The sequence below is a fragment of the Dipodomys merriami genome, unplaced genomic scaffold, assembly GCF_024711535.1.
Source record: "Dipodomys merriami isolate MVZ:Mamm:240054 unplaced genomic scaffold, mDipMer1.0.p SCAF_25, whole genome shotgun sequence".
Lineage (NCBI taxonomy): Eukaryota > Metazoa > Chordata > Mammalia > Rodentia > Heteromyidae > Dipodomys > Dipodomys merriami.
Window position 1 is genome coordinate 9040001 of NW_027203937.1, and position 15626 is coordinate 9055626.

General features: G+C 40.4%; 1 protein-coding gene across 1 annotated transcript in view; it reads left to right on the forward strand.

The window, feature by feature from the left end:
* Positions 1-11849, forward strand: part of Prcp (prolylcarboxypeptidase) — a 66338-nt gene extending 54489 nt beyond the window's left edge. The window contains exons 7-9 of the mRNA XM_070034903.1: positions 2828-2992; positions 3735-3922; positions 11120-11849. Coding sequence (XP_069891004.1) covers positions 2828-2992; positions 3735-3922; positions 11120-11336 — 570 coding nt within the window. The 3' untranslated portion in view covers positions 11337-11849. The remainder of the gene's footprint in view (positions 1-2827; positions 2993-3734; positions 3923-11119) is intronic.
* Positions 11850-15626: the final 3777 nt, after the last annotated feature.

Here is a 15626-nt window from a genome sequence, read left to right on the forward strand (position 1 = left end):
TAGGCATGGAGTTTCTATCTGCAGAGGCCAAGTTTCTGACCGTGATGTTCTGGGGCTGCTGAAACCCAAGTACTGTCAGCTGGTGCCGGTCTCCAGCCATGCTTGTGTCTTCTCAGGAATGATGGTAACTGCTCTTTACAGAGAAGGCTATTCATGGGACTCCTTTTCTTTGCCTGACAGAGGCTCAGTGTTCCAGCTCTAAGCGGGGATCTAATGCCAGCATGTGAGTCACACTCACTTGCTACTGTTCTTTTTCCAGAGTCGTAGGCACTTGTTACATATCAGTACTTCCTTTCTCCTGCCCAGCCAGCACTGTGACCCTGCCTCTTACACCATGCTGTGCTCAGACATAATGCTCTGCATTCCATTTATCTAATCTGTAGTTCTGTACTGCATTCGGAAAGAGCTGAGTCTGCTGTTGTTGTCCAGAGAGAGGAAAGAATACCAATCAGCTCTTGGCAATCGTATAATGCAGCCAGTGACCGATCCTCATCTTTCATATTGTCTTGAGTATTTCTGATGGCTTTATTGCTTAGGAACTTTCTGAGAAAAGTGCTATTCAAATGTGGGGTAGTTTTTTTTAAAAATTTACTATGAATAAGCAAGAGTTTTCACAATACTGAAACACTGTTTTGACTTTCAGTTTTTCTTAACCTGCCAATTCCTTTTTGTTTTAACAGTAATAGATGGGCTCTCCATTTGGCTCAATCCTATTTCTTCTTGCAGATGCCGAACATTGGTTGGGCCATATGATAATGACCTCACAGTTAACTTTTTTTTGGGGGGGTCCGCTCCTGGGGCCTGAACTCTGGGCCAGGGTGCTGTCCCTCAGCTCTTCAGCTCAAGGCTAGCGCTCTACCACTTGAGCTACAGCGCCACTTCCGGCTTTTTTTCTTTTTGTTTATGTGGTGCTGAAGGAATCGAACCCAGGGCCTCATGCATGCAAGGCAAGCGCTCTACCACTGAGCTACCTTCCCAGCCCCACAGTTAACTTTTTTTAAAAGGTGTATCCAGTTGTTTGGATATCCTATTTTCTGATTTTACTCACACTTAGCATTACCAAAAACTTATTATCTTGGGAAATCAGTTTGCAGTTGAGGTTGTTAAAGGCTCTGTGAAATTCTACTGTCAAAACTTCACATTTGCTAAAATAACATCATAAGATTTGTAAAACGATGACTAAGAAGATTTTTTTCACAAAGTACCAATTAACATTGCATAGAATGTTAATTGTCATGTTATGCAGAATAGAGGCACCAACTTTTCCCCAGTTTATTTCCTCTGTTCTTTCAACTTTCCCCTTTTATCCTTTTTTAGAGTTTTTGTTGGATTTCATTATGTTATTTTGTACATTTACTGTATTGTACTTTGAACATATCCATTCTCCCATCCTTTCTTTTCTCCCGCCCCTAAACATTTGAGACCATGTCTCAGATGATTTAGCCTTTAAATCATGGCCCTGCTTGTCATGCTTTTATCCGTCTTTTTTTTTTTTTTTTTTTTGGGTCCGGTCGTGGGGCCTGAACTCTGGGCCTGGGCGCTGTCCCTCAGCTCTTCAGCTCAAGGCTAGAGCTCTTCCACTTGAGCCACAGTGCTACTTCCAGCTTTTTTCTTTTTTCTTATGTGGTGTTGAGGAATCGAACCCAGGGCTTCAGGCTTGCAAGGCAAGGGCTCTACCACTGAGCCACCTTCCCAGCCCCTATCCATCTTATTTTTAAAAATGCATTTCAAAGTAAGTTACAGGCATTTCCTTAAAGAATTAACCTTCAATGTCATCAACTAGTGTTCAATATTTGTTTATGATTCTTACATTTCATTTAGTATTGACTGTGATTTTCACAGCTAGAATTTCAGGCACTGATATATAGGCTGGTGATGGAAATACATGGGAGTTGGGAAACAGCAGAATATGCTTCTGATCATATCGTAGATGGTGGAACTTAATGTAGTAATTAGCTCTGGAAGAAACTTTATAAAGTTTGCATTTTTTTGTAAAAAATGTAGTCCTTCATTCAGTAAACAGTTGGCAGACGCCATGCTCTGTGTTGGGGGAGACTTTCTGGAATTCACTGAGGTTCTAATAGAAATATGATCAGGGTCTAGTGGAAGGGATATCAGAAGGTGGTGGTTTAATTCTTCTAAGCTGGGAAGCAGGCAAGGATGACCCCAGAGAGCAGAGAGTATTTAAGTGGAGTATCTTAAAACCTGGAATGGTAAGTGGAGGGAAATTTGCATATTGTGTGAATAACTTTGGTTCACTTCTGTAGCCTGGGAAGGTGTTAAGAAATGTATTCTTGTCAGGAGCCCATGGCTTACACTTGTAATCCTAGCTATTCAGAAGGCTAAAAGCTGAGGATCAAGGTTTGAGACTACCCTAGGCAGTAAAGCCTGTCAGACTCTTATCTTCAGTTAACCACCCCCCCCAAAAAAGCCAGAAATGGAGCTGTGGCTCAAATGTGCTAGCCTTGAACAAAAAAAATCTCAGGGACAGTGTTCAGGCCTAAGTTCAAGCCCCAGAACTAGCCTGTGTACATGTGCATGTGTGCGTGAGCACAAGTACACACACACATACACACACACACACACATACACACCAGATTTATTCTTGTTGGGAGGGCTTATACTTGAGACATTTTTAAGAAATGTAGTTAGATGTTTTAAAAAATTATGTTTCGTATTTGGGTTATTAAGCTGTAATTAAAAATTATTTATATTTATGTTACTATCTTTAAGTGATTATACAAAAGGGTTCCTATTCTCCATATTTAAACTGTAATTTTAAATTTCTATTCGAACTCTTCTCTTGTTTATCTCTCCAAAATGGCAGGAAGTGTGCCAATATTTCAAAGAACCTGATACCTCTGAATCACAGCTGGTAGAGAATGTTTTCCAAGCTTTGAATCTATATTACAATTACACAGGCCAAACAAAATGCTTGAATATTTCAGAAACAACAACTAGCAATCTGGGAACCCTGGGTTGGGGCTATCAGGTAAGCATGTATGATTTCCTTGAGCAGAATTTGTTTTTTCACTAATAAAGTTGTGCTATAACAAAAACTAGACAAGATTCTGTCACATAACCCAGATCCAAGTCTGTTATACTTGAGAGCAGGAACAAATTCCTTTCTTCCCTCCCTTCTTTCTTTTTCCTTTCCTTTCCTTCCTTCCTTCTTTCTTTCCTTCCTTCCTTCCTTCCTTCCTTCCTTCCTTCCTTCCTTCCTTCCTTCCTTCCTTCCTTCCTTCCTTCCATCTTTCCTTCTTTGCCTCCTTCCTTCCCTCCCTCCCTCCCTCCCTCTCTCCTTCCCCAAATTCTTCCTTCTCTCCTTCCTTCTTTCATTTCTTTCTTCCTTGCTCCTTCCTTCTTCCCCTCCTTCCATCCCTTTCTCCCTCCCTGTATATGATCATCATCAAATTTACAGCAAGTGTTAATCATCTTTTCTATGCCTCACATATACAAATATAAATAATTTGTAATCTTTCTTTCAACTATAGCTCGTGAGAAAGATAGATGAAGTGAACTAACATTGTAATAAATCTTTCTTCGTCCTCTATGGCAGCATTATATGGACTTCTATCGTGTCTTAGCGAAACTTTTCTTTGATTAAAAAGGGGTTTCTGGCATATCAGTAAATAAGGACTGGAGAGGTCTGTCTCTGAAAGTCAGTTGCCTGATTTCAAGCCCCATCTTTGCCTTGTGCTCTTTTTCACTTGTCTCTTGGTTTGCTTTTTAAGGCCTGTACAGAAATGGTCATGCCTTTTTGTACTAATGGTATTGAAGACATGTTTGAGCCTCAGTCATGGGACTTTAAGAAGTTTTCAAATGAATGCTACAAACAGTGGGGAGTGAGGCCGCGGCCCTCCTGGATTGGTACCATGTATGGAGGCAAACACATCAGCTCACACACCAACATTGTCTTCAGGTGAGTTTTGGCTAGGATTGCTAGAAGATAGAACTAGTATAGTGTTGGGTATTAACAGAATATACAATACAACAATGGTGCCCATTGAGTTTTCTGCTGTTACTATAATGCTTAAAGCTTAAAAAAAGGCAACAAAATTAAAATAGTTTTTCAACTACTCCAGTACAAAATGAAGCATCACCTTTTGTTCTTATTATATATTTTAAATATTTATTATACCTTCTTATTTTTTGTGCGGGTACTAGGGCTTAAACTTAGGGTCTGCTTACTGTCCCTGAGCTGTTTTTGCTCAAGGCTAGAATTCTACCATTTGAGCCCACAGCTCCACTTCTGGCTTTTCAGTAGTTAAGTGGAGATAAGAGTCTCACAGACTTTCCTGCCCAGGTTGACTTAGAACTGTGATTCTCAGATCTCTGCCTTCCAAGTAGCTGGGATTACAGGCATGATCCACGGACACCTGACCTAACCCAGAATTTTGGGCTGTTTAGACATAGCAGTATCCAAGGTCATTCGTCTTCCTCCTCTAGGAAGTATTTTGTCCGTTTGCTTGACTTCAGGAGCTTATCTCATGGAGTGATTATAAGGAGTTCTACCATTCTGAATTTTAAATTCACACCTCCTTGCTTTGACCCTACTGTGTAAAGTTTAAGTGAACTTAAATGACATTTTCAATCTTTGTATGAGATTTCAAAATGTGAGTTTTGGCCAAATACATTTTCTTGTCTCATTGGATATAACAATTACAGGCAGATACAATAATTACCCATATAACCTTTTATAGCACCTATAACCTTTTATATAGTCAGAATCATCATCATCACGTTTTTGGGAAAAGGGGGTAGAATATGTGAGAAAAGTTTCAGGAATAAGACTAGAAGTCAGTAGATAGACATTATAGTTTAGTAGAAGAAACAATGCTCTGTAAGATCTGTCCAAAGGTATAATGGTCTGTCTTCATTCAAATTAAGCTTTTTGATCCTTAGTTTTACCATCTGTAAAATGATAACAAGAATACCACTCACTTTATAAAGTTGCTGTGATGTTTGAAAGAGTTAATCTGTTGCCACGCATGGTGACTCATGCCAGTAATCCTAGCTACTCAGGAGGCTGAGATCAGAGGTTGGTAGGACAAAGCAGAGATGTTTGTAAGACCCCATATCCACTTAACCATCACAAAGCCAGACTAGAGGCTTGACTCAAGTAGTAGAGTACCAGTCATCAGCAAGCAAGTGGAGTGAGAGTTCAAGGCCATGAATTCAAGCCATAGTACCAGCACAACACAACATTACACAACAACAAAACAAAACACAACATTAACCCAATAATGTACTAGGCCCAGACCTGGCAAATATATGTGCTCAAAATTATTGGTTGAATAAATAAGAAGTGTACTTACCACCTTGCACTTTATGTTTTAGTTGTAGGAAACTATAGACTTACTCTGAGTATCCTTTTTCTTTCTCTTTTTCTCTATGACTTAAGTCTCAGGCCTCCAAGAAATCTTTTTTTTTTTTTTTTTGGTGAATTTCCAAAATTTTTTTTTTTAAATTGTATTTTATTTTATTTGAGAACATACTGTACAGAGGGGCTACAATTACATGGGCAGGATAATGCATACATTTCTTACCAAGCATTGCAGCCTCCTCCTTTGTTTACCCTTCACTTCCCTTTCCCGCCTCCCCCCTCCCCCCACCCAATTTTACCCCCCACCCAATTATACCCCCCTCCCCCCCCACACCGACATTGTAAAGCTGGTTTTGACATGACATTTTGTACTTCTCATTGTTGCAACAGGTCCACCTGAATCCTTAAACGACTTGTTTGTCCCCATCTCCTCCACATGTTATACTGACATCAAATATAGTGAAAGCGGGGGTTACACTGTGGGGGAGGGACATACAAAGCAACAAAGAAATAATCTTATAAATGCGTTAGAAACACATGCATGAAAGAAACGAAAACATTAAAATACATATTTAAGGGTTCATTTTCCTAACATCACATTATCTGACCTTTTCCGCTTGACTCATACCTATGGCGGAGGACCTCCAAGAAATCTTTGACCCTTTCAGGAAAGATAGATTCTCACCGTGGCCTCAGACTTGCTAGGCGCTCAGACTACCTTGTACCATTTATTAACATCTGCTACCTGATTAAGGCACAGTAGATGCCCAATATATGCATAGGATAGGATGAGGAATGAAGTTCCCAGTACAGGAAGTCTTTGAAGCCTGTGAAAGTTGAATTGGTAGGCTGGTGTGAAGATGCTTGTTTGTCTTTCTGTACTGACAAGTCAAATTTTCCAAAGAAATCTTTTGCTACAGGTTAATAGTAGGGAAAAGCCAACGTGGAAAGCTATTAGGAAGTTTATAGTTCCACTTTCCTGAGGAAAGTGCACTCCGAAGGCAAAAGAACAGCCTCACGTGTCTTGTTGTTAGTGCTCTGATAGGAGCCGCCTGGGGAACCACATGTCAAGTAGCTCTGCGTTCAGGTGCCTTTCTTCAGCTTCCCTTGCACAAGTCTGTATGCTACTGCTGTTTTGATTAGACAGTTTCACTCTGTAATTGTCAGAGTGATGTGTCAGTTAAGATTTGTCTCATAAAACCAGATGTAATCATACAGACCTGGAATCCAAGCATCCTGAGGCTGAGACAAGAGGGTTATGTACCAGGCCCGTTTGGACTATATAATAGGAATTTGTCTCTAAACTCCTTCCCTCCCCCCCTCCCCCAAGAAAAAAGTAAAAAATAAAGAAATTGCTACTTAAGGTTTTGAAGAACTTGATGGTTTTCTGCTTCTTCTGTGAATTAGCTACCTTGGGCAAATTGCCAATTTATGTAATTTGGATAGGATCATGGTTACCTAACTGAGTCATTTCTGGAATGAATGGATTGTCATGGAAGTAAACACCACTACAGCAGAGATTTTTCTCTGTTTTGTTCTTGGCTGAATCCCCGGTGCCCAATGAGCGCCTGACACCTCCCCCCACCCCCAAGCACTCGGTAAACATTTATTTGTTGGATAAATGAGGCCTTAATAATTAGTAGATGTTAATAGTCCCACTCCAGCTTTTTTTTTAAAATTGAACAGTAGTTTTGTGTTTGCAGCCCAGAGATTATTTTACCAACCGCCATTCTCCATTGTGTAAATATAAATTCAGAAGGCAGTCCCTGAGGAGGTGCTTAGTTTTAACATTACTTCTCAGGCAAATTAATTATTGCCAGTGATTAAGTAAGGCTGGTTGTTAGGAATTTTACCCAGGCATTCAGACTCTCTCATGAAAGCCAGATGGAGGTTTTTTTTTTTTTTTTTTTCAATTTTGTGAATTTCCCAATGATTGAGTTAGCATGTCTAGGAACAAGATATTCAAGTCCATGTGCATCTGAGGTCTCTCAGCAACTCCAAACAGTGTTGCTAAGCCACTAGGTTGTTTCAGATGACCTTTTAAATCAAATGCCATTTGCTTATTATGTGGCTGTTGGGTAGCTTTTTGTTTTGCAAATAGTGGAGAGTTTCCTATCTGAGTTGGGCCTGTCAAATTGGAACAATGATGAAGGCTATTTGTTCACGTAAGAGAATTTGATGTCTGTGTGGTTTACATTAAATATTTATCTGGCAGTGAAGACAATTGCATGGGCAAGTGTCCCTTTTGTTTTTAATCAAACCATAAAAGGACAACTTTGAAAGAACTTTTCTTCAAGAATAATTTGACTTAGTTGCAATAAAAATATTATTTATTAAAAAGAGAAATGTATGATAATGGACTTTGGAATTTTAAATTGTTTTTCAAGCATGCATGTACTTAATATACTTAAATGTTTATTTTCTCATTTAATTTGCACATTTGACTAAAGTTACTCCAGTTAATATTCTTACTAAGCTTTTCAGAAATACTTTCATATCCATTTTCATGATTCACTTACCTCTTTGGTACTCCAATTTATTACGCTTATAGAATATTATGATTATACTGCATGTATTTGTGTATGTATATGGGTCAGGAATACATAAAACCAAAAATGGTGTCAAAGGTGACTGAGCCCTGCTTGTAGTATGAGAAAGGCAGCCAGCAGCATGAAACTGTGATCATTCATGACAGATGTCAGTGTTCTACAAACCCATCCATCTACAGAGTCAATGCTGTCCTTCCCGTAAATTCTAGAAATTGACAAGCTGATCTTAAAACTCATGTGGAGCTAAAACTATCTTAAAAAGGAAGAACAAATTTGAAGAACTTCAACTTCTGGATTGAAACATCCCAGTTTAACAGTTGTGAATTGTGATTCTGGCATATCCTAAATGTAGATCAGTGGAAAAGAGTTGAGGGTCTACAAGTTAACTCTTGTATGTATGGTCAATTGATTTCCAATGGGAGTGCCAAAACAATTCACTGAAAGAAGAATATTTTTTGCTAACAAATGATATTCTGAAAACTGGACATCTAATATAAAAGAATGGAGGTTGGATCCTTTTCTCAGATTGTACCAAAACATTCACTCAGAATAGATCAAAGGCCAAAATAGAGGAGCTAAAACTCTTAGAAGAAAATTTAGGAATAAATATTCATGACCAGATAAATAGGAATAAATATTCATGGCAGTAGTTTCTTATATACAATACCAAAACATAAATAACAAAAAGTATATAAATTGGACTTCATCAAAATGAAAAAAATTGAGCCATGTGCTGTTGGTTTATATCTATAATCCTAGCTACTTAGGAGTCTGAGTTCTGAGAATCGGAGTTTAGAAACCAGCCAGAGTAGACAAATCTGTGTGACTCTTATATCCAATGAACCACACACACACAAAAAGCTAGAAATAGAGGTATAGCTTAAGTGGTACAGCACCAGCCTTGAGTGAAAAAAGCCAAGCAAGAACACCAGACTCTGAGTTCAAGCCCTGGTACTACCACACACACACACACACACACACACACACACACACACACACACACACACACACACACACCACACACACACACACAAACACACACACACAAACACACCCCAAAAGAAACTATGTGTTGCAAATGTTACTATTAAGGTAATAAAACAGTCTAAAGGATGGGAGAAAATGTTTGTAAATAATATATTTAATAGATGCCTTGTGTCTAGAACATAGAACAAAGTTTTTTTTTTGTTAAAATAGGAACTATATGTAGTCCAGGCTAGCTTTGAACTCATGATGCTTCTACCTCAGCCTCTAGAATGATAGAATTACAGATATAGCCATGTACCACCATTTTCAGATATAAATAACTCTAAGAACTCAAAAATAAGATGTATTACCCAGTTATTCTTATCTCCAATTAACTACTAGAAAATTAGGTATGGAACTGTGGCTCAAAGTGGTAGAGGACTAGTGAGTGAAAAAGGTGAGGGGCAGCACCCAGGCCCCGAGTTCAAGCCCATGACCAACAACAACAACAACAACAAAAAGGAGAGAGATAATCTAAGTGTTGGCAAGGTTATACAGAAATGGAGCCCTCTTATATTGCTAATGATAATATAAAATAGTGCAGCCACTTTGGAAAGCAGTCTAGCAGTTCATTAAAAAGTCCAAATATCCTAGAAATTCCACTTCCAAATATACCCAGGAGGAATGAAAATACATACCAGCACAAAAGCTTGTATTAAGTTTACAATGCCAAAAAATAGAAACAGTACAAATGTGATCATCTAATGAAGATACATAAAATATTACATGTGCATAGAATTGAATATTATTTGTCAAAAAATGATATGATGACTCATGCATGCAACATGATATAACTTGAAAGGTGAAAGAAAATGTCACAAAGTACTACCACTGTTTTTTTAGTTCAATTGATATGATATATTCAGCAAATGAATACAAGGGCCTACAGAGATAGAAAGTGGATTAGTGGCTGTGTGGGGCTGAGTGATGGGGAATAGGGGTGACTGCTGATGAGCTCGAAACTCCTTTTGGGGTGATTGAAAATGTTCTAGATTGATTGTGGTAATGGTTACACAACTCTCAATAAGAATCTTTTTTTTTTTTTTTTTTTAATTACATGGCTTTATTCTCCCTTTCACATTTTTTTTTTTGGGTCTGGACGTGGGCCTGAACTCTGGGCCTGAGTGCTGTCCCTCAGCTCTTCAGCTCAAGGCTAGCACTCTACCACTTGAGCCACAGCGCTACTTCCAGCTTTTTTCTTTTTGCTTATGTGGTGCTGAGGAATCGAACCCAGGGCCTCATGCATGCAAGGCAAGTGCTCTACCACTGAGCCACCTTCCCAGCCCCTCAATAAGAATCTTTGAGCTGTATATTTGAAATAGGTGAATTTTGTGGTAAACTGTATCTCAATAAAGCTGTTAAAATGTTAAGGATAGAGTCTGTGTTCATGTTTTTCTCTCAGCTGAACAACCTGACTGAGAAAAAAAATACTGATCAGTGTATTTCTACTACTGAACCTGTTTCTATCACATCTGCTTTATTTGAACTCATGAAGACTAATAACCTAGTAGCATTAAAAAAAAAATGAAGCTAATGTAAAGATCTTTTGAGAAATGCCCAATTTTCTGATCAGTTTCTGGGGACTTTGTTTAGTATGTTTATCCTATTTCCCCAAGTACTATACTGTATTGAACACATAATGCAGATTAATGCCTCTCCCTCTCCCTTTTTCCCTCTCCATCTCCCTGTCTCTTTCCCTGGCCATTCCTCCAGCTAAGAGATAATTCATATTATTTTAAAATACAGATATATTTTTCTTTGACGATTAGGTCCTAGGAAAAGAGAAAACCAGCATTAATTGAGAGACTCCTTCCTCTGTAGCCAGCCCTTGTGTTTACTAAAACTAACACACGAACCGTCCAGTTTCATCCTTACAGTCTTATAAGGCAAATGTTGTTATTTCTGTTTTACAGATGAGGAAACTCAGTCAGGCAACCTGCACCACACAGATTTTGGAATGACAAAGCTGGGATTGGACTTTAGGCTCCCAGGTCCCTAGACAGTCTAGGCTGACTCATGGGAGAACAAACTCAAGTCTTCTTTGCCCCCCCCCCCCCCCCCACCGCTGTAACACTATAGCACACAGCACCGTTTCAGATCACGAATACGATCCCGAGATCGAATCCTCCAGGGTGTAAGTCGGTAACTGTAGGTGTTACGTAGGCAGTAGGCTTCTCTTACGGTTTTTTTTTTTTCTCCTTTCCTCCCCCACTTGCAGCAATGGCAACCTGGACCCCTGGTCCGGAGGTGGAGTAACCAAAAACATCTCAGACTCCCTGGTCGCCATCTTCATCAAGGACGCGGCCCATCACCTGGACCTCCGCGCCAACCACGCCGAGGACCCCGAGTCGGTGCTGCAGGCCCGCCTGTGGGAGGTGAGCTACATGAAGCAGTGGATCCGGGAGTTCCACAGAGCCGCCAGAAGGCAGCGCTGAGCCGCTGCGGACCGGCCCCACCGGCCCCTGCCGCTCCACCCGCGTTCCACGGCGCCTCCTCGGCTTTCCGCACGTGGGGGTTCTTTCCCCGGCCTCTGCCATTAGATTCAGTGGGGGCAGAGGCTGAGCCAGGCGGGAGCCGCCATCCGCCCTGGCGCCACCTGCAGGAAGACCGCGTCATGACGGCTCCCGTTCCCGTCCGTGGACCTCAGAACTGGAACAGGGTTGGCCACCGCCTTTCTTCCCGGGGAGAGTCGCTCCCTTTGTCTCTCTACAGGCAGGGACTTTTAATTCTCCTTGGTTTTGAGGCCGAAGTCTTTCCTTCCAGCCTCTTCCTAAGCCCCCCCCCCCCCCCCAATTCCTCTTCTACCCAAAGAAGATGGCTGAAGATGATGTAAACGCAGCTGGTAGGAAGCGTGTCCCATGCCAAGCCAGGAAATGGGGGCCATTCCTTTTGTACTTGATAGAATGACTTTGGACTGTGCTGTAAATAAAGAATAAGGCTGGGCCGTCTACCTGTGTGTGGCTTCTGAAGCTCACTCCAGCTGTTGGGAATGAAATGTGCCCTGGGACTTGGCAGCTTTTTGGGGAAAAAAATCCTTTAATTTTTTTCTCCCTTACTTGGCAGCTATTTCTTAGTTCTGGGATATTTGCCACTGTGGTCCTGCCTCTGAGAAATCTGGTCCTTTCCTGCACCATTTCTCTTTGTTTCTGAGGTCAGGTTTGTGGCAATTGGGTTAAATTCTGCCAGTTTTCAGAAAACTGACCCTCTTTTGCTTTTCACTTTAAATCTGAACAAGTTTCTACGCCGTGGTCTCCAATGACACTTCAGCAAGAAGCTTTTTAAAAATGGACAGATCAGCTATTCAGAAACTAGAATGGGTTATAGTCAGCTTTTTTTTTTAAATAGAAGTTTTTATTTTCTGGTGGTGGTTCCTGCTGCCATTAAAGCCAGAAGTGTCAGGACACTGAGAGGCAGGTGCACAGGGACTTTTCTGTATGGCTTCCAAACGACAAGCTGACTAATTCATGCAGGCAGCATATTTGACATTAATAAATGGCTGAGCCGTTCCTATTTCCAAGGGGTTGGCTTCTTTCAAGCAGTTCTTACACTGAGACCTTTCTTCAGAAGAGCTTTTCTAAGATAACAAATAGGGTTGGATCAAAACCTTTCAGGGACACAGAGAAAGACTAACAGTTTTTACTCTGTTGAAAGATTTCTTCCTCCTCACTTCTTTTTATTTTCTCCCAGATTTGCATAGTTTTCTTTGCCTCTCCTTGGGAACATTTCCTGCTTAAAAAAATTATACCCTAAGCTCAATCATTTCAACAGCATTAAAAAAAATTGTAGCAGATCATTCTCTATATCTGTATTAGATACTGGGAACTTTCTCAGTAGGTGACTGAACTATTTCCTGTACTTTCCTGACATCCAGGTTAATACAGGAAAATCTCTATTTTATTATGGTTGCCTTCTGTTGTCATGGTAAAGAATTGTCCATCAAAGCATTTGATCACTTCTCTCTCCCTCTCCCTCTCCCCCTCCCTCCCTCCCTCCATTTCTCTCTTTCCTTCCCTCCCTCCCTCCCTTCTTCTTACCTTCCTTCCTTCCTTCCTTCCTTGCTTGCTTCCTTCCACTTTCTCACTCTCTCTCATTTTTGTGGCAGTACTGAGTCTTGAACTTGGGGTGAGAGCATTGTCTCTTAGCTTTATAGTTAAGGGCTAGCACTCTACCACTTGAACTACATGTTCACTTTCAGCTTTGTGCTGGTTCACTAGAGATAAAAGTCTGATTTTTCTCCCAGGACTGTCTTCAAATCATGATCCTCAGATCTCAGGCTCCTGAATAACTAGATAAAATAATTTTGAGTGCCCAATTTTGGTGACTGTTTTCATGGTCATGGATCAGACTACTGGGATGTGAATTTTTTTTGGCAGGTCCAGGCCCTGAACTTGGGGTCTAGGTGCTGTCCCTGGATTACAGGTGTGAGCCACTGGTGCCCAGCTAGGGATGTGAATTTAAGGGTCAAAATAATACTAGTTTTTGTTCTTTGTCAACTGAGAAGTTATATAATGCAGGGCTTCAGACCTTAATGGAAGACATTCTTACTCTTTTTCTAAAAGCCCTTTTAGATATCATCCTTAACTGACATTAGTCTAATTATAAATTCTGAAAGTTAATTTTAAATGGAAAAATAATTGGTACCTCAAGTAAACCTTATTAAAAGTTTACTACAGAGCATGGTGGCATGCATCTATTGTCCAAGGTATTGGGGAGACTGAGGGAGGGGAGTAGCTTATATCCAGAGTCCAAAGCTAGCTTGGGCAACGCAGTAAGACTCAGGGGAAAAAAGCTTACTTAAGGCATCCTTTTAATTAATAGAAGATGCCTGGCCTTTAACATACAGGTTAACAGATGAGTTGATAAGGCATCCTTTTAATTAATAGAAGATGCCTTCAATAGACAGGTTAACAGACAAGTTGAAGGTATCATCGCTTCTAAGTAAAATGCCTAACTGGAGTGTTGTCTGTTTTCTGTTTTTGCTACTTTAACTTCCTAGAGACAATGCATAGAACTGGAGAAATTTAGTGAATGTCCTTAGGAGATCTGTAGAGCCCAGATCTTTGGCTTCCAAAGAAGCCAGTATCCCGATTAGCAGATTAGAAGAGGCCACAGACATTCATTCCAACATCACCATTTAGTGGGCAATAGAGGTCATGGCATGCTGTTCCAGAGAGAAGCAATTCATCCACAGTCCCATAGCTCATTCCTGGCTTATCTGGGGCTTGACTTCAGACTGCAATTCATTTTACTGGTGTAACAATCTTGGTTTGGATTCAACCAACAAAATATCACAAGAGCAAAAGGGAATTTATTGCAACCATGCAAGAATGACCCCAAGACCTGGATTCATGTAGAAAGTCAGCAAATCAAAGTCGCTTAGTTCCATCTGTGGCTTTCACCAGAGCTAGTTCACTGGTTATCAGCCTGTGGATCATAGCTGTTCCTCAGATGTTTATAGTGTGGCCAGTACCCTGAAGTACATCTCAGGTTTACCTTAAGGGCTTCTAAAAACACTCACTGATTGCTGAGTCCTACCCAGGGTTTCTAGTGTCTTGAAGTAGACCCAAGGAAGCCTAATTTCTAACCAGTTCCCAGGTGATACTGGAGGAGCTCGCTTTGAGAACTTGTAAGGATGATGAATTTGAATTGCTTCAGACAGAGCATGTCCTTTAGTTTCCCTTACTCCTGTTGTCCTGCCTAATTCATGTGTGGAAGCCCTTCCCAAGCCTTCACTTTTGGTGAATTGCTCCATTCTCTCTGCTTCCTCTTCTTGCACAAGGTCCAGATGATTTCCTAGGGTGATGACTTCAATCCCTCACAAGTGCACAGTGCTCAGGTGGTTAGGAATTGGAAGGGAACAGTTTAGGCAGGTTGGTCACATGTTTATTCATCACACAGTATTTCTTGGAGCACAGGTATCTAAATAACATGCTGATAACTTATACAGTAGAAAGAGCTATAGTCGAGCATGTTTGGAAAATGTTGGAATAAACCAAGTTAGTCATTTTGTTATTTGTTAATATGCATTGTGACTATACCGAGTGATAATCAAGAAGGTAATTCCTGCTGGGCACTGGTGCCTGATGCCTGCACCTAGCTACTAAAGAGTTTGAGCCCTGAAGGAACATGGTTCAAAGATAGTCTGGCCAGAAAAATTTGTGAGACTCCATCTCCATAATGTCATACTGGAGGTATGGCTCTAGTGGTAGAGAGCCAGCCATAGCAAGAAAGGATATTAGAAAACATTGTACCAGTGAGTAGAAGAGATTTCAGAGGGATAGAGGTGAAAAATGGATTTAGGAATGTAAAATACAAGTGATATTTGTCAAGTGGGTTTATGAAATGCCAGAAAGGTCAGAAGTTAGTAGATATTCCATAAAAGGAGCTACTATGATAAAAAGTGAGACTGATTTAAGTTGTTATCCCACCACATCACTCATTTTTAATTGTTGTTTTCTACTGTTATTATAAGGGTGATATACAGAGGGATTACAGTTAGGTAAGTCAGGTAATGAATTCATTTTGTTTTGAACAATGTCATACCTTCCCTCACTCCCTCACAGTTTTTTTTTCTCTTATTCCACCCACAAGTTGTATAGTTCATTTTCAACATAATGCCTAGTGGGTACCATCGCTGCATTTGTTCATACTTTGTCCCACCATTTCTGTGCCTCCCCTTTCTCTCCCAAAGACACAAATAGTCAAACAAGAAAGAAAAGAAAAAC